Source organism: Idiotropiscis lumnitzeri, chromosome 11, assembly GCF_059441095.1.
Source record: "Idiotropiscis lumnitzeri isolate Australia: NSW breed Sydney's pygmy pipehorse chromosome 11, RoL_Ilum_1.0, whole genome shotgun sequence".
NCBI lineage: Eukaryota > Metazoa > Chordata > Actinopteri > Syngnathiformes > Syngnathidae > Idiotropiscis > Idiotropiscis lumnitzeri.
This window is the reverse complement of record NC_142401.1, coordinates 2,806,134-2,833,303: the sequence shown is the minus strand read 5'-3', so window position 1 is coordinate 2,833,303 and position 27,170 is coordinate 2,806,134. Positions and strand designations below refer to the sequence as shown.

General features: G+C 42.0%; 1 protein-coding gene across 10 annotated transcripts in view; it reads right to left on the bottom strand.

Annotated features, from left to right (window-relative positions):
- Window positions 1–3,087: 3,087 nt before the first annotated feature.
- Window positions 3,088–27,170, bottom strand: part of foxp1b (forkhead box P1b) — a 116,487-nt gene continuing 92,404 nt past the window's right edge. For 8 of the 10 annotated variants that reach the window (XM_088309303.1, XM_088309307.1, XM_088309308.1 and 5 more), the window contains 11 exons: window positions 25,266–25,440; window positions 20,591–20,698; window positions 16,110–16,197; window positions 15,124–15,207; window positions 10,733–10,940; window positions 10,529–10,605; window positions 9,337–9,438; window positions 8,613–8,734; window positions 7,779–7,848; window positions 7,498–7,664; window positions 3,088–4,181 (listed from right to left, as the gene is read on the bottom strand). In XM_088309303.1, the coding sequence (XP_088165429.1) occupies window positions 4,037–4,181; window positions 7,498–7,664; window positions 7,779–7,848; window positions 8,613–8,734; window positions 9,337–9,438; window positions 10,529–10,605; window positions 10,733–10,940; window positions 15,124–15,207; window positions 16,110–16,197; window positions 20,591–20,698; window positions 25,266–25,440 (1,346 nt within the window). In that variant the 3' untranslated portion in view covers window positions 3,088–4,036. Of the gene's footprint in view, window positions 4,182–5,788; window positions 6,815–7,497; window positions 7,665–7,778; window positions 7,849–8,124; window positions 8,283–8,612; window positions 8,735–9,336; window positions 9,439–10,528; window positions 10,606–10,732; window positions 10,941–15,123; window positions 15,208–16,109; window positions 16,198–20,590; window positions 20,699–25,265; window positions 25,441–27,170 lie in introns of those variants that run through there. The other 2 variants (XM_088309312.1, XM_088309309.1) reach the window with 2 other exon arrangements.

The following is a 27,170-nucleotide window of genomic DNA, read 5'->3' as shown; positions in this document are numbered from 1 at the left end:
AACACATTTGTTGTCATAAATTCATGCTTGTTGTATTCTTTATTATGAATTGATGCGTTATGTATTTACACACTGGCCAGTGGGATTTATTTTCGCGGACGCAGAAAAAAAAAATACACACTGCTTGTTTTCTTTCTTTTTTTTTGTAATTTTTTATTTTTATTTTTTTTAGGCTGTACTTCCTGACTGAATCAGACTTTGATACACACTTCTGAAATGACAACAACGACCTTTCAAAATATTATTTGGTCTTAAGATGAATGAATGCGATCATTTGATGTGACGACGCCGATCATGTTCGTTATTTCTCGGAATAATTAAGAAACAAATAAACAACGTGAGGCAGTTTTTAAATCTTGCCCAGTGTTCACGTTTCCAAATAATCACTTCTACGACATTCCTAGGAAATTACAATATCCCATCACCGATTCGTAGAACCTATGAGGTCGTTGGCCAGATATTTTTTTTTCTTTCTTTTTATCGGAAGACCTGCTGCAGACAAACAGACACAACGAGAAAAGAAACGGACTAAACAACCAGCATTTTATTGCATGTTTCGAATGCTCGTGTCGGGAGTCGCCACTGACGACAACAGAGTGCTTTGCATCGGTTGGACAAGACGAACTCATGAAGAGAAAAAAAAAAAAAGGTTCTTCGGCAAACAAATAAAAGAAAGGAAAGCCGAGCCGCTGCAAGATGAGAACGCGTCCCGAGCGTCGGCAAATCCAAGGCAATTCCAGTGCTCGACGGTGGATGCAACGAAGACTTCTTAGCTCATTGTCACTCGACAACAAAACCTTAAAGCAGAAAAAAAAAATTCAAGGGTGGATGAGGAGAGCGACCACTGATCATTTGCCTTTCAAAATAAAAGCAAAAATAAAGAAGACCGTCTTGAACAATAATCTGTTACATCTTGGCACTGCATATTTGTCGTTTTCCCATCAAAGTGACTCCATAGAAAATATCGTTCGCGTGACACGGCCTTAAATTAAGACGGCGCGCTTGAGGCCCCTTCTCCGCGAGTCATGCAACACGTTTCCATCTTGAAGAGAAAGTCCATCCGCCGTCACGTTTCCACAGAAGGCGGTGGTTGGGCCGTTCAAAGGAAGTATAAAAAAAACACACACAAAAAAATGACTGTACAAAAATTGTCAAGTCACTCAAATCAAAACAGAGAAAAGTCGCTTTGTATATTACAGTTGAAAAGTCTAAATTGACCCCACGTGACCCCCCCCCCCACATTCGCCTTGATGAGTTGTTTTTTTTTTATTCTGCTTAAAGCAAGAATTGCTAAGTTGAATTCATGTGCGCCACAGTTTGACATCCCAAATAATAAATTTTTTTTGTTTGTTTGTTTTTTTCCTCACTGTTGATATAAAGTCGTCGTGATAAAGCAACAGAGGGGTGAGGGCAAAGACAAAATCTTAACGGACTCAAAATAACAAAACTAATTTAGCACCCTGAAAAACATCTTTTTGCTTTGTCACGCAGATGTATGAGTGGTGACACACACACACACACACAAACGCACACACACACACACACATACAGCTGAGCGCTCGCTCCATCAGTAAATTAAAGATGGAACCGTGAAGAAATTTTTTTCGATCATTTTGGAATTTTGGTTTCTACCTAAATCCATTGTGATTAAAATGAATCATTTCCCAATAATTTCTTCTTTAGAAATGTCAACGTACGCATTTTTCGAGTGTTGGAGTTGGCGAGAGTTGTCCTTGTCTTTTCCCTTTTCCAGCAGCAAACAAAACTGGAGGCCGGCGTGGAAGTCTAACTGCGTTCTCACGATTTGTCAGACGGTATTGGCCCCTCCCACAAACTGTGGGAGGCCTCGTTTGGACATCGCCAATTGGCTGCCGCCTTTTTTCCTTCTTGAGCATTAAACGTTTTTTTTCAAAAGTTTTTTTTAAAAATTCTTCGGATGAGCGGCTGCACAAAATCAAATCATCTGGATCCAGATCTATTTTTTTTTAAGATGGACGGTCTACATAAAAAAAAATAATAATGGAGCTGAATCCAGATGATTATGCGAAATATTTCATGCAACCTCTTGATCGAAAATGATGAAAAACCAACCAAAATTTTTTTTTTTTGTCGATAAGAGTAACTGTCACAAAGTACCTTGTACTTAACAGTTGAGTGTTTTTTTTTTAATATAAAAAAAGTCATACAGAAATTTAAACCATCATGAAGTCTTTTCAATTTTAGGGTACAATGGAACCCAGTCAGGATGCAAAAAAAAAAACATCTCAAAACAGGCATACAATCATTCCAAATGATGGAAAGGAAACATAACGACGCGCACGTGTGGTCCACTTGACATAAAGAACCCTTTCCACATTGGGCTCAGAAAAGATTTATTTATTTATTTTTGTTCTCCATATTTTTCACCATGACTCGATTTAGCTCTTCTGCTCGTTTACAAAGACAAAAAGTTCCCCAAATTCACTCGCAATGGATGGTCACAGGCCCCTCCTCTTTTTTTTGTTTTTTTGTGGTCACTGCTGTCGCATTTTTTTTTCTTTTTTTTTTTGTGATGCCTCCTCTGGTTTGCTTCCCAGCCGTGTGGAGAAGAAGCCTTTCAATCGCAAAAAAAAAACTGAAAGTGGAGTCTTGTTTTTTCGGCCTTGCTTGTTGAGTTTGTTTGACTCGATGTCTTTGGTTGTGCCACAAAACACTTTTTAGCACTCAACAATTCCAAATAAAACAGACCAGGAATAAAGAAGAAACACTTAAAAATAGATGGGATTCATGATCTTAATTAATTTAAAAAAAAAAAAAAGCCGAAGCATCTGGAACGGGCAATATTGATTGGCAATCAATGATTGCCAAACTTCCCATCAATGAAAGAAAACATTTCAACTGTTGCGCAATAATCAACGATGAAAATTGATCTTTAAAATGGACTCGAGTTTTCAATTAAAAAGTGGAAAAATCCACACACCTGATCAAAGTCAGCAACCGTGTTCAGGAATTAGTCCAAACCATTATCTCGCTGGTGCACACCGGATTTTTGCTTTAAGTGATCAGAAATTTCATTTCGAAAGTCAGAAGGATGCGTGAGAACCTGTCTAATTTCTCTGTCATTTATTCACATCTTAAATTAAACTTCATTGATGCATGGTGGGCGCCTTCGTCACTGGAATGCTGCATCGCCGGTGGACTTCATGGAAAAATGGGGGGGGGGCAAAAGGGGGGGGGTGAAGTGGTGAAGAGCCAAGCTACACGTTTTTTTTTTTTTTTTGCAGAGTAAATGACAGAAAAATGATACACTGCGTCCGACATTCTGCTTCTTGTGTGTGTGTGTGTGTGTGTTTTTTTTTTAAAAGAACATTAGAGGAAATCATAAACATTCATCATCAAGTGCAGAACACACGCACACGCACAAGCACAAGCAATCTCCACAGCATGAACATGAGGTCTGATGAGTTTCGAGAAAAAGACAAAAAAAAATACAAATAAAAAGACAACATCGATGACAGCATTTGGCTGATGGAAAGACATTGCGTTGATAATCTAAAACTGTCCCCCAACCGAGAAAAAAAAAACAAAAACAAAAACAAAAAAAGCCTCTCACAGTAGATGGACGATGCAAAGTATTGAAGGCAGTGAACGCACATCCCCCGAAATGACACGTCAGTCAGTCACTTGTCAAAATATGTCGTCAGACACGCATGATGTGGGGAGCGGCATACAGTGGGGGGGGGGGGGGGTTGTGGAAATGCAATCCTGCCACAGTCCGCCATCCTGGCTGCGCGGCGAGGGTCTCTGACTATCCCCTTCCGGCGTCTCGTCGTCGCCACGTACCAAACGCATCCGTCCGTCGCAAAGCGGAAATCAACGTCGTTTTTTGGGACTTCAAAGTAAAAAGTGATTGGGACCGAACCCACGCGTGGGATCTTTTGGGAGTGGCGTCGTGTTTTTTTTTTATGGCACTACTCAAACGCTGCTCGGCGACAGAGGCCGTCTCATCGGCGTTCCGAGACTGCTGTCCGTTTTCCCAGTTGCTGGCGCGCCGACTTCACAGCATGTCGTCGTGGCCCTGGTCGTCGTCGTAATCTCTGTGGTGGTCGAAATCGGGACTGTGGTTGACGGTCGTGACCAGGGAGAGCGGCCCTTCGTGGTCCTCGTGGTCCAGTGGTTCCTCTTTGACGCTGATGTGATGCCTGGAGGAGAGAAAATGAGAAGACGCTTTGCTTTTCATTGCAACCTTTCAAAAGAAGACGGCAAAAAAAAAAAGCATGATTGGGCACCCCGCCGGAGCCCAATGATTTCTTTTGAGCTATTCCAACGCGGGCACGGCTCCACGCTTTTTATTTTCATGGCAACCGAGACCGAGGTATTCACTTCGAATTGATAAATGAGGAAGATTAACCACGTGAGACAGGAACGGGAGAGAATGGACTCTGCGGAGGGAGAGGGCTGCTGCTGTCAGCCTTCCGGTGGCGGCGGATCAGCGGTGCGCCGCGTCTTCCCCCCCTTCCTGCTCGTTAACATGCACAACCTGCGAGACGGGTCTCCGGAGGATGACCCCGAGCCGGCTTCTATCATTAATCAACTTCAAGCAAACACGGCGCTCAGACACCACAGCGCGAGCTTTAAAGCCCGCAATTAATGCACATTTTCAAGCAAAGTGTCAATAAGGGAAGAAAAGTGCTGGCAGGGAAGGCGCGCAAAGAGAGCTGCCGCACGCTCGGCACGACTCGTTGAGAAGAAACACGGCCCTTCGGAGAATAATAACGCTGTCACTTGTAAACAAGGCAAAAACAAGACCCCCCCCCCCAAAAAAAAATTTCTCATTGTATAAACAGAGCAGAGGAAAAAAAAAGCGTAAGGGGGAGACGGTGAGCTGTGGCAGAAAGCAGGAGGGGGGGGGGGACTCGCCGCACTAACCTGCCGTTGTGGAGGCGGCGGACTCATTTACCCACGCTGACAAGCGACTAACTGGCACGTGCTTCTTTTCTCAAGCCCCGCGTTAGATTTGGCCGCGCTGAGACAATCGACGCTGTATGTTAATGAGCTGACATATTTTGTTGCAAATGTTTAAAAAAAAAAAAAAAAGCGGGGTGGAAAGTAAAGTCAGCTCTTCTATCAGTTTCACATCAAAGTAAGCCCACAAGTGCTGTTGCCCGAGGCGCGAGTCTGTGGCTGCGAGGCAGACATGAAATTGTTATTACTAGCTTATTGAACAGAATGCTGATTCAACACTTTGCTTCGAATGAGCCTTCTCTGGATACCTGATGCTCATTTGGCCACTTAAGAAACACGCGCTGGTGAGATTTCATTGGCGGGATTTTACACATTCATTCACGATTCGGACATATTGCCTCTGCCATCGCCACGTATGATTTCGTTGTTCTTGTTTTTGGGGGGGGGAAATAAATACGCACCGGTTATAAGCCCCAACTTTTGCTCAAGCGTTTGTTTGTAATAGATTTTTAAGTTTTGCTACTGGTCTATAAATCATTTTCTGGTTTGGATCCGGATTATATTCACAAAATGCTCATGCGAAATGCTGCTGACTCAGGTTCATTAATTGGGCAAACGTGGTGAAGCAGCATTTTCATGTTATGCTGCATGCAAAAAAAGTCATCCCTAAATAAAAATAAAAATAAAAAATGAAATAAATAAAATAAGAAAAAATACAAATGTAAATACAAATATAATCTAAAAATCAATTTAGTATGTTCCTTTAGCAATTTTAAAAAGCAAATTTTATTTTCTTTGCTTTGCTTTTGAATGTCTTCAGCTGTTCCCTTTGTCAATGTTTTTTCTGTTTCGCTTGCGCTTGTGTGAAGCACATTGAGTTGCCTCGTGTATGAAATGTGCTTCATAAATAAAGTCACCTTGCCTCTAACAAAAGCAAACCAGACGACCTATTTGTATTTCGCAAACATATTACGAGTACTCCAGCTAAATGTCAAAGCAAGTTCTATGCGGTGAAGATAAAAAGTGATTCAACTAGTTTCGTCTTGGCACAAAGCATATACACTTAATTATGGGGGAGAAAAAAAAAAAAAAAAAAAGAGCGAGAGTGTTGAGCCTAAAGCGAGACGCAGAGGGGCAGAAGGGAGAAGCGGGCTGCCTTTAGGCCAGCACACCCATCCTGTCTCTGCCTTTCCTGTTCCACAGCCATGCTCACAGCTACAGTATGTTCTCCGTGATAAGGGATGGCACTTTCCTCTAGTTGGCCCTGAGCTTTGTTGCTACACCTTCTTTTTTTTTGTTTGCAGGCAGAATTTCAGGAGGCCATCCTCCTCGAGTGTTCCCGCGGAGCACACGCGCGGTCTGCCCGCACATCTGGAAAGCATGCTTGGCGCTGTATTATTTTAAGCTTCAAACAACTTAGCAGACGCTCCTCCTCAACAAGTGAATCGGGAACTGCGGTTTGCAGGCCGACCGCAACTTTCCAACACAAGAGCTTTGAATCGTCGTGTCCTCCGCACTCATTTTGCTCTCGTGTTGTTTTTCTTGAGGCAGCTCCTCCGCACTGTTTAATGGGTCGGCGGCTCATGTTTCACGACGTCCGAGCCAGCAGTGAGCTCACTTTCGGAGCGTGTTTACACAATTGGGAATTTTGCTCATTGAAAGGCACAGGAATAATCATTTATAAATTGCTTGTTAAAATAACACGGAGGGTCTGGCTTTTTCTTCCTTGTTGGTCTAGAGACAGAAACTTGCACTTTCCTTTTCCACGGCGAGGCCAGCCACAAAATAAGCTGTGACCGCACCCACAACGCTGTTTCATTCCTAGATTTGTTCTCCTCCTACACATTGCTCCGTGGTGGGCGGTCAAGGCCTTCGAACATAAAGAAGAAATCATGATCAGATTGATGTCATATTATATCCTAGGGTTGAATTTTTAGGTTTGAGGTTTTATCCAATCAGAATTCAGCGAGCTCCTGTTGCCAGGCAGATTTCACAATACCAGTAGCACGCACTATTCGTTCGAGGCCTTCACACAAGAGTCTCAAGGGGGGCTTTTCCACTTGATAGACAGTTGTGATAGCCAATCAGATCAGACGAAGGTGATGAACGCGTTTTGCGATTGGATACTCAGTCGTGAGGGGGCGGTGCTATGCAAATCAACACACTCGGAGGTCGCAACCGGCGACCGTTGGAAAATCGAAAATATATTTTTGGGCTTTTTTAAACCACAATGGCCGAAGGAGGAAAAAGTGTGGATTTAATTGCAGATACGCTTGCGAGGCCATTTTCAAGGCGGACCTTTCAAGAGAAGCGAGGGCGCCCAACACTCGCTCAGTAGTGCAGAAGTGTCTTTCTGTTCATTATTTCTCCAGCCGTGGGGTCATAAATGATGAGGGGGTTTATCCAAGACGGACTAAGTAGGACTTCACTGAAGGCCGACGTATGAAATGCACGACCCGCCACTGGATTTGGTCACGTACAACAGGCATGGCATGGAAGCTTACAACTTATTTTCCTCTTCAGACTGTCAAGGAGCTCGTCGATGCCACTCACATAGCGGGCAGCGGCGAGCGTCCCGGGCTGCTGTCACTGCCGTTGCTGTTTCCATGGTCCATTGCTCCGTTCATCTCTTCGCGGATGGCGTTTGCCAAGGAGTTGAGGGTGGGACTTCCAATGGAAGCGGTTGTGTAGAGAGGTATGTTGTTCTCTGCCATCGAAGCCTGAAACGCAAGCGCGCAGCCACGCCCCAAGCATTAAAAACCGAACGCAAGAAAGTTGTCAGCGAGGATATTTTATTTCATTATTTGCATGACTTTTCATTTTTGGATTTTCACCTGGAATGCGGCGGAGAGGGTCGGCCCATAGCCCAAGCTGCTCTGAATATTCTTCACCAACGATGGACTTCTGCAAACGGAAAAATCGAATTAGCAGCCACCTCGCCTGCATTTCTCCGCCGCAGTATCCGATTTGCTCATAAGAAATCAACGCACTTGGCAGGAGAGTCAAAGACATTCCCTGGCCGAGTGATGGCAAACAAAGTATCTTTCGACACGCTTCGAGTGCATCGGAAGCAAGAATCGTTTGGAAGACAAAAAGCATGATGGCATCACAGCAACACTGATGGAGGGGTGGCGGGGGGGACATGCGGGTTTTTGCAGACGGGCAGGCGGAAGGGCTTACTGTACAAGCAGCTCGTCAACGGCGTGCTTCCGAGGGCGGCCTCGCTGTACGTGTCGGCCGCGCTCAAACTCCTCCTCGTCAACGGTCCAAGAGGACCCAAACTCATCCTCTACTCTCACAAAGCACTTATGCAGGGAAAGGTTGGTGCGAACGGCACCCTGGGAACCAGCGAGGAGGGGGGGGGAGGGGGAGTGGGGGGGGGGGCAGCCAGATGCGGATGCAGTGTGACGACACACACGACGGACAGACACACACAAACACAAGGGGGGGGGGGGTCACAATGAAAATAAGCCAAAGCCATCGCGAGGTTGTGAGGCATCACCCAAAAGCCGTCTGAGAGCATTTAAGGAGGGGGGGGAGGCAACGCCAAAGCAAGCGGGGACTTTGGGCGAGATGGCGCACAGACAATGAGATGGAGCGGCAGCAGCGGCGGCGGCGGCGGCAGCGGCAGCCTCGTCCCATCCGGCGACCCAAACGAACAAACCTACCCACTGATCTTTTGAGGCCGTCTCTTTTGGAACTCTATTTCGTCCACCGTCCACACGGCCCCTTTTACGTTTTCTACCCGCACAAAACACTTGTGTAGACTAAGATTATGCCGGACTGCATTCTGCAGTTGTGTAAGAAGAAAGAGAGAGAAAAGAAAAAAAAAAAAAAAAGGTTCTATCAGTGAACATCAGGAACATTTCAATAACAATATTGCAAAATCCAAATGCCCGCATATTTGCACATGATATTCGTATTCTGTCATTTTGCCACAATTTTTACTTCTGTATTCGGATTTTATTCTTTAAAATGGCTCAATGAGGAAATTGGAAGAGAAGGAGTGAGCGAGAAAGAGTGAGAGTTGTGCATTTAAGTTGCACCCAGCGGAACGTGACGGATCACCGAGGGCTTAGGAGAGGCTTTCAGTTGGTAATTTGCCTTTTCCACTCCTATTTATTTCTTTCGTTATTTTCTTTGCTCATGTCTTTTTAAATGCTTTGTTTGTCCGTGAGCTCATTTGCGGGTTTGGTGGCAAGTGGAAGAGAAGCCAGCCAACAACTCAACATGCCAACAAATTACAGTGACATTTTTTTTTCGGGTTCACCTGAACAAAATTAGGAGCTTACATTTGGCAAAAAAGTAAAGCTCATTTGTAAATAAATAACTTTCGGGCCGCGACACGTCATGTACACGTCGAATAGGTCAAATGATAAACGGGAACTTTACCTTCCATGTTGCTGCATTGCGTCGAAAATATGCAAACATTCGTGTGAACCAGTTGTAGATTTCGTTTAGTGTTAGCTGCTTTTCTGGAGATTCCAGGATGGCCTGCATGACAGAAACAAATATTTCAAATGTTGCTTCCTTCACAAAGTGATAAATAAATCACAAGACGCAGGCAGGCTTGGTGTGTGTGTGTGTGTGTGTGTTTTTGCAAGAAAAACGGACAACAGGACAGACTGCAAAGTGTACTGTCTGTTTAGGTAGCCCCCCCTCGCTCCCCCCCCTCCTGCACTTTTCCATTCAAATGGCAGATTTGAATACATTTTCTTTTGTGGGCGTACACGAAGGGCAGGCAAAAACATTTCTCAGGCAGATTACAAGGCGGCAATTATGGCCGGCTCAGATTAATTCCTGAGATCCCAGATTACCGGGACCAAGTGATAATTGACTGGCATTCTTAAAACAGGTTCATCCCTACTGTTGTGTGAAATGAATTTGGTTCTAATCACCGAAATGCTTAATCACATGAAATTTTCATCTGCATGTTTTTTTTTCGGGGGAATCTCGTATGCATGCAATCATTTGAGGCTGACTAATCAGTTAAGTCGACATCCAATCAAATTGAACAGGACGGAAAGAGAAACTAAAATCTTTCCTAAACAGCTGAATTGAAATAACGGGAGACATGAAGGCAGTGTCTGAATAGCGGGCGCTAAATTGGGTGTTCACGTTAACACATAAAATGTCAAATGTAATATAAATAGCGGGTGTTAAATTGCGTTGTCACTAACTTGAACAAATTTAAAAATGGTGGAGACCAAAAGTGATGGAATTGGAAGTGTTAGTGGAAGACAAACCAAAATTGCTGATTTACAGAAATGGATCACTTAGATAATTAGGTTGCATAATTGCTTTATGGATAAAAATTGAATTCACATAAAATCACATTGTGTGCTAAATTAATCTCTTTGCATAATATTCTTCCTCAAACGCGTAAAATGAACTGTGTGGCAATTTCGCAAATTTTGCAGACCCAATCCTGGGAGTGCCCAGTTCGTAGGCCCCAGATCCATTTTCACGAATCAATTTTGCACCTATTTTTACATTTGTAAACGAGGCCCAAAGCGGTTTTGGAACAGCGCCACAATACAATACAACTTTATTGATATAACGCATTTCACAAGTAGAACGTTACCTGTCTTATTAATGAGGCGTACGTGAATGGTGGTCTAACATCTGCATTCATGTAAAATTCTTTGTTCTGACTGAGATCTGCAATGACAAATAAAAAAAAAATAATAATTAAAAAAATTATTATAGAAATACATTGTTTTAATGACAACCTTTATGCAAGGCGGGGCTTCATCATGATAAGAAAAAAAAAAGTCTGTTTGTGTACCTGGGGAGATGGGCATGTTGTATTTTTCAGAGTAACGCCGTCGCATGGACCCCATGCTGTGGAGGTTGTTGGCTGTGATGACAGAGTGAGTCTGTGATAGGGGTGTGAGCGGCGCTGTGGGTGTGGTCGGGGTCTGGGGCAGGCTCAGTGGAGGAGAGGCATCAGGAGGGGTGGACTTTGACAATGTGATGTTGGACACCAAGTTGAGCTACAGGAAGCAGCAAAAAAAACAAAAAACAGCTCAGTTAGTCGTTTGGTCAGCCAAAAAAGATGACCCCGAAGCATTAAACGCTTGGAAAAACTGACAGGGATAGCATGACAGCAACACCACCCCCCCGCCTCACCCCCACACCCTTCTCCGCACTCAGCCAGTTCCACCTTCCTGTTTCGGCCTGTTTGTTTAATCTTTTGTCTCTTTTGCAAACACTCCCCATCTCACCCTTTGACGAGGACCGCGCTGGAATGCTCGCCGCAAATGACGGCAAAATGCCACTCGCAGAGCACAGACAAATGCGGATGTGTCGTTCTCAACCGAGCGAGGACGATTCCAACGTGGCTCACGACAAGACGAGATGTTATGACGCGATCTAAAAGCTGCTTATGTGCTTCAGATTGAGCGCCATCGTTTGACCCATGGACGACGGCCCGGTAATATTAGCGAATGGTCGTCGGAGGTCCGCGTCCACGGCGGGGCCGCAAGTCATAATAGCGACAAAGTAATCTAATTATGGCAAGTGCTCCGAAGGTATAGCAGCTGGGAGCCATGTGCCAGGCGTCCATCCTGCAGCAGCAGTCAAGTGGAAAATTTGAGTCTTGCGCCAGATATTAATTGGCAGGAAAACCTACGACACAGATACATTGGCCCTTAAAATCGCTCTTTTGCAGAAAGAGAAATATTCCCCAATTACAGATTTTTCCAGAATATAAGGCGCACCCACAAATAAGCCGCAACAGCTCCTCCCCCCAAAAAAAACAAAAAACTAAAAAAAACGCTATACAAGCCACACCAGGCTATAAGCTGCAGTTTTCTCTGTTGAAAAAAAAATGAGTTGTTCACTGCATGTACAGAACAATTTTGTACCGTGAATGCAAAAAAAAAAAAAATCGAGATTTATTTAGCGTATTTTCTGAACTATAGAGCGCCCCCTACTGGTGAAAAAAAAAAAATCCACAGAAAAGCCGCCCCATTGTATTAGCCGCGCTGTTCAAAATTGAGGAAAAAGGATTATAGTCCGGAAAATACGGTAAACGTGAATTCCATCTGCGGGAATGTAGAAGAGATGAATAAGACATTCAAGCAAAAAGCAAAACAAAACTTATTTTGAGTTGATAAAAGCTTACAGTCAGGCCAAAAACAGAAATTGACAATAAATATTATAAAAAACAAACAAACAATAAACAATATTACAATTTTGCACAAAAGAACCAATAAATTGTAGAACCGTACATGTAACCCGCCTTCACCGACAGCGGCGAGAGAAAGCCCCTAGCGAACGATGAACCAAATAAATCACACGGGCACAATGCTATCAAAAGTACGTTGACTTCTCTTGGTGAGGATTAGCCGGCTTTGTTTCTTGTTTCATCCATATTCCCTGCCCATAAACACGGAGAGCTTGCAACAATAGGCCAGACAGCCTGGTAATAGCCTGGCCTTTGTTTGCTTCACTCCAGCGGACAGACAAAATGAGACTTCAGACTGAAATTAATTAAATGGTAATTGGTGATCTAATTATACCGGCTTTGACTCGGCAAGCTGCTAAAGAAAATAAACAAAAAGTCCCTCCTCAATTATGTATGGCGTAAAAGGTCAGATTTCTGACAAGAATGCTTAGTGACACCGAGCGCGGGCGCACGCACACGCTGGTAATGCGACACATTTGTTTTTAAACCGCCCCGCCCCATCCATCTTATGAGAATAAAATGAATCCTATTCATTTCAAGGTTTACGCGCACGCTATCTGTTAGCATTAATCAGAAACAAATGCAATGCACGGGACAAAAATGTTGTAGAGCCCCGTTTCTGAGAAGTGACTGGAACCGCATTTTACGTTTATAAAACGATAATTACAACAAATATGTCATCCGTTTTTATCTTTGTTCAATACATTTAATAGATGAGCCTTTGAATGTGTTTCTATATAATAAAGCGTCACCATATGACGTCGCTCTGGGTAGACAGCCGTGCCAGGAATCCACTTGCCACGAAATTGGCAACTTGGAAAACACGGAGTGGAATTCGCAAAACCATCCGAGCTGAATGTAAGACGTTAGCATGCACGTAATTAAATGTCACACTTAGTCGACTGTTATGCACGATTTATATTTGACTTGTGGATGCTTGTTTTAAAAACGTTTTTCAAATAATATAAGTAGAAAAGTTTTTGCCTCAAAATTTTGCACCCAAAAAAAACCCCCCAAAAAAACAAAAACTGATTCTAAAACTAATCGGTTCCTGGCGCGAGACTGCTTTTGAATGACGTTCTGTTCGGAAACTCATAACGTCATTCAAATGTGCCGTTCAGTTAGTCAGAGTCAAGTCGAACGACAAGGATGATGAAACATTGGCATAAAAAAAAAATAATAAAATTAAATAAATTGCTGCCTTGAATTCCCTTAAATTAAAAAATAAAAGAAAAAATAATAAAGGAAACATCAACCTCTACTTTGCGGTTTTTCACTTTTTGCTGGGGGAGTTATGAGTCCAGCCCCAAAAAAATAAAAAATCCCAAACGATTTGAACCCTGGTAACAAGCAATTAGCCAAGGCCGCCATCCAGGTAGCGCCGGTGGGTATCGTAGCATCGCACACGGTAGCAGATGACGGTGGCTAACGTAGCAACTTTGATGAAACGGGTCCATTAATTAGCATAAAACTCCTGGCCCCCCTCGAGAGCCTTCTTGTCGAGTTGTGACACAGCCATTCTCACAGGCCGCCGGGAGACATCAACTCAAGATGCTATCTGCCGCCTCAACCACTTTTCATATACAAATGTGCCGGTGTCAGAATTTTTTTTTTTTGGCACTCTAATCTACACGATCAGTGTGTGACACGGGGACAGCTTTTAACAGACAGTCTTTTGTTGTTGTCTTTTGATGTCTCCACGCACGCTATGTTGACTGTTACTGCTGAGACAAGTGCACATGTAGCCCGTGCACATCAAGAGGCGACGGCAAATAAATGATCCAAGCTGCACTGTGTGATGAGAGACAGCGCTCCTGCTTGTGGATTGCGCATTTATATCTGGGGTGTGTGTGTGTGTTCGGTTTTGAATCCCGACAATGCAATACAATGATCTTTGGCTCTTGGCGCGATAAAAGAACTGTCATTCACACTGATACATGGTCCCTTCAAAAAAAAAAACATGACAGAATATCCCATCCCCTTAAAAAATGCCACGTGAAGCCCTTGTCGCAATAAGATAAGGATTACTCTTTACGGCTTGCTATGGATGTAGTAATATAAAGAATCTAATAAGTCAAGAAAATATTTTTTTCTCTAAAATAAACAAATTAATAAACACATTTTAAATACATACAAACACACACATACATATTATATATATATATATATATATTTATATATAATATATATATAAATATATATTCATATATTATAATTTATATATATTCATATATTATAATATATATATATATATATATATTATATAAATATATATTTATATAATGTATTTTATATAATAAATATATATTATATTTTATATATATATATATTTATATAATATATATTATATATATATATATATATTTATATAATATATATTATATAAATATATATTTATATATTTTATATAAATATATATTTATATATTATATTTTATATAAATATATATTTATATTATATATATATATATATATATATATATATATATATATATATAGTTTTATTGATATTTAAATAAATTATAGACTTCATTTTAATATTTCAAATTGATTGTTATGTTATTAATAATTTGAATCGCTTGAATTCATTGTCACGTACAGTTATTGTCACAGGACGCGACACATGTTCTTTAAGATGCCTTCAAAATGACTGTGATATGGATGTCTATCATTTGTCTTTACTCATCAATAATAATAACGATAACGATAATCTCACAGGGTAAACCAGCCGAGCTTCTATCCCGTTACTGAGACGAAGGAAGCGTTTTTTGTGTGCACTTTATCTCTGACACCAAATTGAATCTCGGGTGTCAGCAGATGTGCTCCCAACAATATATACTCCCCCCCCCTGGAGACAACAGCTGTTTTTATTTAGTCGATCAAATAAGAAGACAGAGGGACAGATTAATGGATACATGCGTGCCAATTAAGACAAACAAAGGAATCGTGGGGGGAGGGACACACGAGACGTATGACGGGCTGGCTCACCGGTTGTGGGGCGATTTTGGGCTCTGTCGATTTAACATGAAGGTGTGTCATCATTGCTTGAAGACGCTCTTTGTCTTTCGCAAGCTGGAAGAGAGGACAGCATGATTTGATCACAATGACAAATCATTTTTTGTTTTCATTCTGGGCAAACAAATGGAAAAGCCGTTAATATAGAATAGCGTCATCAGTTTGTTTCTAATTTTCCAACGAACGTGGACTCCATCGACAGTATTTGAATATTTTTCAACCAGAATGGAAATGAGATGAGGCCGCAAGATGACATAGCTATTATACGTGCATTTAGACGAAACAAGACAAGTATCAAGAAATGAAAATGTGCGCTTCGCATCTCTGGTAGTCAATGAAACAATTTATCAGATTTTTATTAGTACAGGTAATTCATTGGAAATGCTCGCTATTTTACCCTGTCACTGTCCAATAAACACTAACTTAGTAATCTTAGTAAAAAAAAAAAAAAAGACAATATGAGTGATGACTTATCTTTATGGACACATTTTACGGCCATTTTTTTTTTTTTTAATTCTTTCAGAAAATGTAAAGTACAAAAAGACTGCCCCTGAACAGATAACGTAATAAATAATAATAATTTCAGATATTTTCCAAGAGAAAATTAGCAGCATTTGTCCATTGTTATAATTCAACACCCAGTTTCTATCATCGCTGCGTGAGAGATTTCCCATTTTATTGTTGCCGCTAAAGAGTTAGTCATAAATAACTTTTAAACCCAGTGATATACAAAATGTAATTATCTTCTCTACTTAGCTGCGGGCTCTTCATATATCTTTTCCTAGCTGTCATGCATTCATAACACATTTTTAATGACTGCTTACTTGCCGACGTAGAAATTTATGTCATCGGGCCTCTACGGGTGACCCTGTGGCTGATGCCAGACGGGAGTGGGGGTTGTTTGGACGCAAAATAAAAAGCATCAATATTGGGTCCAAAAACAAAAGCCCAGACAATACCTGCAGCTCCAGCTGTTGGACGACCTGCATTTGCACCCGACACTGGGCGGTGCTCCTGTCATCCAAAGCGTGCTCATTGTTAAGATGCCTGCAAAACCAAAAGCAGGGAAAAAACAAAGCGCGTCACTTTCACTTGCAGGCAGCTTCTTTCAGTTGTTTCATGTCCAAAACAGTCGCGTGAAGTCTGTTTTAATGATGCTATCGAAGCAAGCCCAGTTGCGAGGCGCAGGCAAAGAGCCGGAAAGAGACAAATACCTTTTTGAGCATACACGGCCGATGTTAAATGGCAGATAAGTGCAACGGCTGAATTATTGCGGGTTTTTTGCTGCGGCATTCGGATGACACGAGATGTGCATTTGCATACATATCTGTTTTTCTACCCCCTTTATTTGTGTAATTAAAATACATTGGAATATTTGAAATGAACAGAAGAAGCAAATGGGAGCCGTCACAAACTTGACTTATGGATATAATTATACGTGATCATTTTATACGGGAAAATATATTCTCTTTGCTTCTACTTTTATAACTAATCTAAATAAGTAGCTCGGCAGGCTCCAGACAACGTTTTCTTTTTTTTTTTCTCAGTGATTCATATAAAATGGAGCAGATAAGGTCCACGAGTGAAGGAAATATGATTGGAGGAATTTTATCAGCCACAGCGCATGAATTACTGTTTGAAAATGCTTATGCAGGGGGCATTTCATTAATCATTTAATCATAATCCGAGCAGGATGTTTGAACTGATTTCACAAATACCCTTTCATTTCACTACTTCATTATGCTCACTAATGGATCCAATATATTATATATATCATAAATTATATCACATCTTCGGTGACCATGTAGGTCACTGTCACCAGGCTCGTCTCGGAGCGCTCGCGTTGGCGCCGGCAGACGCCAGCCAGCGCCTGGCTTTAGAAATGCACTTTATTTTTTATTTTTTTGCTCTCACTCACAGTAAATCATAAAAAAAAGAAAAAAAGTCAGTGACGCCATCGTGACGGTCCGCTTGTCATTGAATCTTGAATCTAATTTTTTATTTTTTTTTGCTTTTAATGCCGTTTACGCACGGCCACATCTTTTTAAAAACTCTCTTTTTAAATGACGGGCCTTTAAAAATGAATTATGTTTATGTAAACAATTAAGAAGAAATATTATCCTTCAGACTGAATGCATTGTGAGTTCTACGAACCTTCCAGAAGTTCAAATAAATGTCAGTTATAAATGAAGCTGGTAAACATTTCTGTATATTGAAATTCGCAAAGAAGAAAATAAAAGGTAAAGACGCTTCAACGGCAATTTAACTGGCATCGACTGAATTTTCAATGAAGGCCAGACGACGTGAGCGGCTTTGAAATTTCCCCGTTCATCGGCGACATATGCCCCCCCCCCCCCTCCTCGCTTCTTTTCATCCTTTGTTACATTCCACTTTATTTCTTCTAATGACATGGAGAGTCACAGTGCATAATTAATAGGAAATGAAATATTCAAATGGCCCTAATGCGGCCTTGCGACGACTGTCTGGACACGAGAGCAGCCCAGACGGCCAATTGACAAACGGGAGAGGCTATGAACGTTGGCATGTGTCACTTTTTTTGGGGGACTTCAAATGGAGCCACTTTTAAAAGCTCGGCAGCAGACTGACAATGTGAATGGAAATGAAACAATAAAACAAGTCACTCAAGACGTGCCTGGTAATGCAATCATCGTTACTTTGCCGAACATTTTTTTTTTTTTTTGTTTCCTTGCAATTACCGAGTGAGTTTAAGGCCACCGTTTCTATTTGCTCTGGTCATTGAATTAGAATAAAAAAATTAAATAAAAATAAATACATAAATTCATTGCAACTATCAAAAATTAATGAGTCGCAAATCCGATTTGTCATGTTGACTTTGCTGCCCCTCGATCGTCTCTGATTTGAGCTCATGTGCTTTTTGGCTCGCAGACGGAGCAGCACTAGAGGGCACTGGAGTGTTTCGCTGACTCTGACCCCTGGCGGGACTCTGTCGACTTTATGTTCTTGACCGCTAAAAAAAAAACACACCAAGTGCTTAGCGCACACCTCCGTGCGTTGAGCACAAAAACAGGATTCGGTGCTTTGTGTTGATCAAGATAGCGCACGTAAGCGATGTCATGTTTTCTTTCAAGCAGAATCAATACACACACAGTTTAAAACAACATTTCCGAGCCGTGTTCGCTGTTACTGTTGGCATGCGACGCTGAAATCTGCTCGACGTTAGCGTGCTCCTCACCTTTCCTTCTGTCTGCGACGCAGCGAGTATTCTGCTGACTCAGCAATCCCACACGGAGACATCCTTCACGTAAACAATTCATTTTAGCGCATTAAATGGATTTTTTTGCTTAGATTTCTTTTTAAATATATTTTTTCCTCTTTTCCGGGGGCCCGCAGTTATGGGTTTGCTTGACTTCATGTGGAAGCGCTTAAAGGGTTTGAGAGTTAACACCTCGGTGAGCTGCTCGCACACGGGCCCGGGCTGCTCGACAAAGGCGGCTTTGTGGAGACTCTCCCCAAATGTTTTCTCAACATGTTCCGAGCAGTTTGAGCAGGCAACGAAAGTAAACAAGATGTTGCCATGATAAAAACATTTGTGAAAACAAAGCCCAGTGCGCTCGCAGACATTGTTAGGGGAGAGCTCGACTGTGTGCCCAGAATTTGATTCCCTTCGCTTGTATAAACAAAAGGGCGAGGCGATGTTGGGATACAATAACGACGGAACGATTTAAAGGCACCTCCCTCAAGACAAAATGTACGCCTTTTGTGTGAGCGCACATTTTGATGCCATGACGTGGAAAAAAACAACGCTACCGTTTTGTTTTGGGAATTTTTTTTTTTTTTTTTTTGCAAACTGCCCCACACACTTGATATTAATCCGCAAACAATCTTGCGTCACAAGCACTTCAAAGGCTGCACAATACGAGTGGATTTATGCAAACGATCAAACGAGGATTGAAAATATTGACAAAGCATCAAAGTTTCAGGCCGTCCCCGCACGACACCTTTTCGCCGCCCGTCTGCCGGGAAAACTGCTTGTTTTGGGATAATGGAATTGTGTCATATCTTGTTGAAAGTGAGACTAATCCGGGGTGACGGTGAGCCATTGATCTGCTGCCACCAGGCAGATGTTTTCATCCTCTCCGTTAACCATGGCGCTGTTATGAGCGGGATTAACAAGAACGCGCAGCACAGCGGCTTGATAAGCAAACGTGGGGGTCTCAGGCGAGGGGATGGGGATGTTGAACAACAACGGTCTGCGCCTGGCTGAACAAGGTCGAATCGGTCCCCGACTTGTCATTTCAAAGCAGGTGTTTCGGTCCAAGATAAAGACGCTGCAAGCGTGCGCGCTTCAACATTGGAGAAAAAAAACACAGCGATGGAGTGGTCAATAATTAAATGCTGAAAAACTGCGAGTCCATACAAGTGATGGACCGATGATCGGCCAGGCCGATATTTGGCATTTTGCCGATTTATCGCCATGAGCCTTTTTTTTTTATACTTTCAAGGTCGATAAAATAAACGCTAGTTAATTTTCTCTCTCTCTCTCTGCTGTGCTGGTGGCCCTGCCCACAGAAGCAGATTGTCAGATCTGATTGGTTCCTTGTAGCAGCCAATCAGCAGTAAGCAGCCTGTTTGCTTTTTCATCTCGAGTCACACGCACGACGGGGGAGGTCCCGCGAGCAGAAGGAAGGAAAGGAAAGAGACTTTGCCGAAATCGTAATAAATGTCAGTCTGCTACAACTTGAACGATAAGAAATGCAGCTGAGCCTGGCAGCTCCGTGCACTTTTAAAACTAAGCTTTCTATTTTCTAAGATCTAAAAAAAAAATGCTTGAATATGTTATAAACATGTGCTTCGAGGCATTTCAACTAAGTCAACTTTTGGAGTTTCTATCTTTCAAAATTTTGACCCCCCCCATTTGAAGCCTTTTTTCAACAAATGAATATCGGCTTCAAATATCGTTTATCGGCCACCATGACTAATAATAATCGGTATTGGCCCTGAAAAAAAAAATCATATCATTCTATCACTACTTCATACAAGTATCAATCTAAAATACACAAAGGGTAAAAGAAAGACAGAAATAGAGCAGAAGGCAAGGAAGGCAGTCAAAGACAAACAAGATATCCCCACGGTCCAATGACAAGGGCAAACATGCAGCGCGCCCAAAGTGTGGCCTGCTACGGATAAACATCCTACGGTTGTTTGTTTGGGAAAAATGGTCCCCCGTCACCATGGGAACTGCACTTATCACAGGAATTAGAGGCCCACGGCGTCCTCCAAGGGAGACTCGGTCTCCGTACCCTTGTCAAGAGAGGACCGTCCCGGCCGCCCACTCAGGAATAACAACTAGCTTTTGTTACAGCGCATTTGTGCGGATGGTGACACCAAACGTGCAATCGAGCCAAAGCGACCACACACACTTGGAAATGCGGCAGCGCTGAGGATGCCGTTGACTTACTTCAAGAATGAATGGAAATCATCAAACACGGCTTCACATCCAGGCCACTTGCAAACACCGTGACCGTAGAGAGGGTGGCTGTGGGGGTGGCAGTCTTCTATTGACGATCTGAAGGAGAAACGCAAAAGAAAATATGCAAGTTGACTTTTTTTTTGTTGCTCAAACAGTAACAGACCGTCACACAAATGGTGAAAGCCGTAAGCACGTGGCTGTAGTTAGTAAAATAACAGTCCTTCTCAAATATTGGGATCCCCCCCCCCACCCCCACCCCGATGGCCGGTTGTGATGCCAGGTGGGCGTGTGTGACCCCATGCTTTTTTTTGTTTTTGTTGTTGTTTTTTTTTAGTTTTGGGCTGTACTAGAATAAAGTGTAATTAACCTCCACTACAGTAGGTGGCAGTAGCACTCATATTTATTTATTTATATATATTTTTTTATTTATTTAATTTAATGTATTTTATTTTATTTCAGAGAAATTTATGCATTCTTTTTTTTTTACCGTAACACAAATGTCTAGTGTTCACCTTGTCTTAGGTTTCAAGTTTTCTTTTATTCGGACAAAACACTTTTTCTCGGGTGTAGGGCAAAAAAACTGTCAGAGAAGTAAGAATGTTTTGCTCTTCACCAGAAAAAAAACAATATTGTCTGAATAAAAAAACAAAATAATTTTTTTTTTTATGAATTCCAATATACAATAAAACAAATTGTAGCGTGGGTGCAACATTTTAATGTCATCAAGCCTTGGCCAAAACTGAAAAACATTTTTTTTTTATGTGTGTATGTACACAAGTTGCTCCTATGACTTTTTAGATGCTGCATGACGTCTCTCCGAGAAGTCAAAAGCAACTGATACTCTGCAGTTCAAACTGTAAACATTCCCACCTGGCATCAACCGGCCAATCCATGTCACCAGGGGCTGACGAGCAACCACAAGCGGCAAGCAACACCATAACAGGGACATCTATTTAAAAAAAACAACAACCCGACAACATCTTCCATATGGCGAGTGGTGCAGAAGGAATGTGCTACCCCAATCGGCGCTCGCGAAAGTGGCCTAGCGGGGAGGCGACCATGAGAACAAGACAGTCAGCCATATGGAAACAAGCACGATACAAGACACGCAAGTCGCGGCCACAACGGCCTGGGGGACTGGCCTATATCGCTGCCACCTGTGCTTCTTGTTTGCCGACGGTGCACAAGGTTGCTGCTTCGCACAGACGCCGACGGATTCAAAACTGCCGCATTCCACTCTTTACGCTGTCTCACAATTTTGGGGAATTGTAATGATTGCACTATTTATTACTACTTTCCTACCCTTTGATTTTTCAGTTTATTATCAATATCTGTAACTTTGGAATGTCCAAACATTCATCTTGGTGGTAAGAAGGGTTTTCCCCAGTCCAGGTCACATGACCTTTTTTGTTCAAAATTTGAGTCACGCATTCAGGTTTCGATTCAGCTCCGAAATAGTTGAGTATATTGAGCAGTGAGCTTGAAAATGGTGACGATGGCTTTTATTTAATACATTTTCTTTTGTTAACTTTGTTTTAAGATGAATTTTTAAACATAAATTGCGACACGTGTTAGCGAGCACAAAAAACTTGGACTGCTAGCAAAGGATGCACTTTATAATTGGGAAATATAATTCTTAAAAAAATTGAAAAGAAAAATCAGCTTGAAATATAGAACATGCCCCATAGTTTCATAGCTTGTATTATGTTTGATGTGCACCACTTACAAGTATTTCAGAACGCTGGTTTGTGGGGCAGTCTGAGGGGAGAACGTGTAAATTATATTTTAACCGAGGACGACCGTGTCATCGGCTTCTTTCAGAGGTGCAGGAAGAAAGAGAGAGAAGTCAAGTGCCTTTTCTGCACTGTTTTTATAAGTTGTGACGCGTGTGTGTGTGTGTGTGTGTCCCATTGTCGCGACAAGTGAGAGCCTGGAGAAAGCGTGTAAAAAGAGCCACAAAACTCCAAGATCGATCGCCCTTTGGCGTTCGTCTGCCACTCGGCAACCAGCTTCATCTGGCTGGTCCGTGGAATTAACCAAAAAAAAAAAATGCACCTCAAAATTTGAAAATTGCTCCTCAAATTAAGTCATTGATGAGCAGAACTGCTCCGCCAAAAAAAAAAAAAAGTGATGTTATTTTCAGGATGTTGCATTTTCATAGGGAATTTGTGTCAGATACATTTAATTTAATTCAAATAATTAAATTAGAGATAAAAAAGACAAAAAAGGCACATTTATCACATACTCCGTGGCGAGCCAGAAATTTCCCGAGTGACGCTGTTCCGAGAGCGAGCCTTGATCAGAGCGTATTTGCCAAATGTTCTTGAAGACAACTCAGCGGCAGCACGTGCCGCGGCTTCGCTGTGTCAAGACGGCCGTGATTGAATTTCTCTTCCTTCCTTAAGACGGAAGTGCAAAGCCGATGAGTGATTCCTGTGGATGCACTTAAGGTTTTAGTTGCAGGCGTGGTGGTGCCGGGCCAGATTTGATATGACACATGAAACTAACTACACGGTACTTAGGGCTCGCTGTAAACCAATCTCAAGTCGGCTCGGGAAAACAGGTCCATCAGAGGAGAGGCGCGTTTCTGTTGCCTGACAAAAGGACTTGCGAAACCACATCAATTAAAAGTTCATTACGTTTGGCATGGGCAAGATGAGTGGAGCGGATGCGCTCTGTTTACACCCGGCCCGTTTTCTTCAGACTCCTTCGATGAGTCGGCAGTAGTTTCCTCGAAGAACCTCAACGATGCTCTTATTTAACTCATTCACTGCCAGCCCGGGCAAATGAATGCACTTTTTTTTTTTTCAAATTTCCCCATTGCGGGACTATTATTAAAGGACATCTTTTTTGGACGTCTATACTCGTCAATGGCACTGAACGCTAAGCAATCTTGTCTATCGGCGACACATGCTTGGTTTTCCTGACAGATCTACGATACGATGACGACTTGACTCGTCGTGAAAATATTCCATCTGAGAACGCCGTCTTCACCTAAGCTCCGGCGCTAAACGGCTGCTGACATCTTCTTTAATCTCTGACAGTCAGCGCTTGCCAGCTCGAGCGCCGCGTCGTCTTCGATGCTCGGCGCGGGCAAATGGTTTTTTTTTTTTTTCTGCCGCTGATGCTCACCTTGTTTGCTCACTTGTGACCATGTGTGATGGAGTCAGCGAGTCAATAACCGCCCGTGCGCGTTGCTTCAATGGCGCACGCGCACGTGCACGCACACCCGCGCCCGCGCACGGTCTACTATACGACGAACACGAAATGAAGGCCCGGGAAGGGAAGGATGCGTCTCACCTTCACGCACATGCGCTGCTTTTCGCCTACAAAGTGATAAATATTTTTTTTTTTTGCATGACTTTCTTAATGACGCATCGGTTTGAATCAGACGCGACAAAGTGGGCTCATGATGCCTGCAGGCTCCTCGCTAGCAGTTCATAAGATCAGCAGGCAGTGCAAGAAAACAAGCACGCGAAAGATGCCAAATTGTTTTTTTTCTCCCTTCCTTACGACAGGAACACACGGATGATCTCCCTTGAATTTGAAAACATAACATGCCCACTTTTTTGATGATTTTTTTTTCAGTTTAGAGCCGCTTGTTTTGGTGCCTTCACCATTAACAATCTCAGCAAGAAAGAACTTCACCTCGTGTGTTTCACCTTCCGAGATGCTGCTAATGTGCTGTAATGTTCTCGAGTCAAGGCAATCTGAGTGACAGAAAGGCAGACTTGACCTCCTCATTAACACTTGTGAAATATTAAATGAAACATACATTAATTATAAACACCGCAATGCCTGCGTGGACGTTGGAATTTGCCGAGGCCCTGGAAGATTTTGCGACTTAATGAGAAAAATGTAAAAAAAAACATTATAAGAGCTCTCCGACAATGCCGAATGTGTCCTCACTTTGAAATATACAATCACGGGCCACTCAATGATATGAAGGTTATATCAAACAATCTGCATTTGTAAAGAGGGATGGATAATGTACGTCCAATGGACGCTTTCAGCACGACAAATTAGGGCTGGGTTTAATAAATAAATAAATATCGAAAAAAATCTATTTGAATTGATTTTCTTTTTCCTTACCCGATATCAATATCATAAAACCATATATCGAGACTTTTAACAAACATCTCTTCCCCCATAAATGTACTGCGTTGTCTTGAATTTTTAATGTAAATATTCATATTTTTACTAATGCACCGAGTGACAGCGAGCAGTTTGTACTTATTGCAGCATTGGTTCCTCTGAGAATGCCTTCCATAGGAAAGCAAAATTGTTACGGAGGGAAATCCTGAATTGAATCGAAAATCCAATCAAATCGGGCCCTTGTGTATCGAATCGAATCCATTTTGGAAATTTTAATCCATTGCCAGCCCTACAACTAATAGTAAGACAATATCAAATATTTCTGCCTTGACGCAGACAATCATTACAAAATTCTGCACTGGATGATACCAAGAGGTTTTCTTCATTGATTTTTGCGTGAACAATTGCAATACGTCATACTGAGTTGTTTTCAGTATTTTGGTGACATTTTATATCTTTCTGATGATGTCAGTCATAATTAAATAGCTTTGGCAAAGGCTTTTTTTATTTTTATTATTTGGTGCATGGAGATGATTTCCGAAGAGGCAGACAAAAAGGCGGGGCTTACACTTCTCTCTTATGACTGATGTACTGCCCATTGGTGGGGGGGTGCTGGTTGTGGAGAGGGTTCTTTGGCGGTGCCGGCGAGGACAGATCGAGACCCCGGTGGCCGTTGTGCTCCTCTTTCACGTGAGCATTTGTCACCTCCTTCCATAGCTGTTGCAACTCGGCAGGAATCATGCCTGGAACAAACAAATTGGATCATAAAATCAATTAGCAGCTAATCCAACTCTCTCCTCCGCCATTTAATTCAATCATTTGTCTGTAAACAAAACAGCGTATTAATTAGAATCTCAAGCAAGTACTTCCCACCACCCCCCCCCCTTCCCAATTCTCCTGTCATCTGGATCATGTTTGTGTACACAAATCCCTTGCACTCACGCAAATTTCATGCCCAGAGTAAAATAATTAACATTCAGACAAGGCATGAAATCTGAATAATGGCCGTCATTTTTGTGTAGCGCGCACACAACAATAAGTTTACAACAGCAACACTAGAAAACAACCCCCCCCGCCCCCCGCCGCTGCCGCCTGCCTCTTTGAGAAACAGGACCCTGGGGTAATATTCTCAAAAGCGCATTAATGTGCAAAATACTTAAAGCTCTGCACCGCCTCCAATTGACACAGAAGACTTAAACCTCATTTAACAAGTCAAGCACACTGAAGCTAGCAAAGCGCCGCTTTGAAAAAAAATAAAAATAAATCCCTTGCAGACAGATGACATTGTTGGTGTGTTGACAACACATCGAAAGTGTGCGTGTGTTTCTGCAAACATGCAACCCGGGTGGTCACGAGTTTGGATAAGAAGACATAATCCAGTTTTTGACATTTTCTTAGTCAGTGCAGTATATAGTTTGCAACCCTCGCATTTTCTGGACTATAAGGTGCACCCGTATATAAGCCGCAGCAACTCCATTTGGGAAAACACACACACAAAAAAAAAGACTGTTTAAGATGCAGTTTTCAATGTTGACAAAAATGAGTTTTTACTGCATGTACAGAACAATTTCGTACTGGGAATGCACATCAAGGTACATCAACAGATTGTTAAAACAGTGACTTTTAACACGGCAACAACTTTGCGAATTAAAACAGAACAGAGCCCCCCCCCCAAAAAAAAAAAAAATTGCATATTTTCTGAACTATAGAGCGCCCCTAGTGGTGAAAGGAAAAAAAACACAGAAAAGCTGCACCGTTGTATTAGGCGCATGGTTCAAAATCGATGAAAACATAGCAATTCATCGTCCAGAAAGTAGGGTATATTTTTATTTATTTATTTATTTTTGCTTTAACATGTCATCATAATGCGTGTGTTACAAACAGCTACATGCTTCATTTAAGCCGTGAAATTTAAATAATATAATTATCTAAGTTTTTGGATCCTTTTTGTGTTTTCACTAAATAAAAAAAAAATGGTCATTTTTGTTACTGCACAAAACTGAAATCAAGCTTAAAAACTAAATAAATAAATTAATTAATTAATAAAAAAAAAAATCTAATAAAAAAATAACAATAAATGTGACGGCAAGTATGGGTCTTCCAATCCAGTTTGCCAAAGTAAAAAAAAATGGCACTCACTTAACATTACAATTAATTAAAGCCATTCTCAAAATGAGCAGTGTTAAATGAAAGCTGATTTGCACGTGCTTATCTACTCGCGTTTATAGTCTCCGAATTCCCCCCCCCCCGCCCTCCTCCCTCCCATTTCTCATCAGCAGCTCGACCGATATGAGAAGTGCTCCTTTCAAGCACCAAATTGTAAGACATTGTATGCAAAATGCTTGGTCTTCATTTATTCCTGTTGTGGAAAATAAATGTGAGGTGAAGATCTCAGTCCGATCAGCAAAAGAATATTTTTCATTTGATAAGCGACGAAAGATTTTAATTACGCCGGTAATGGAGAACATTGGCC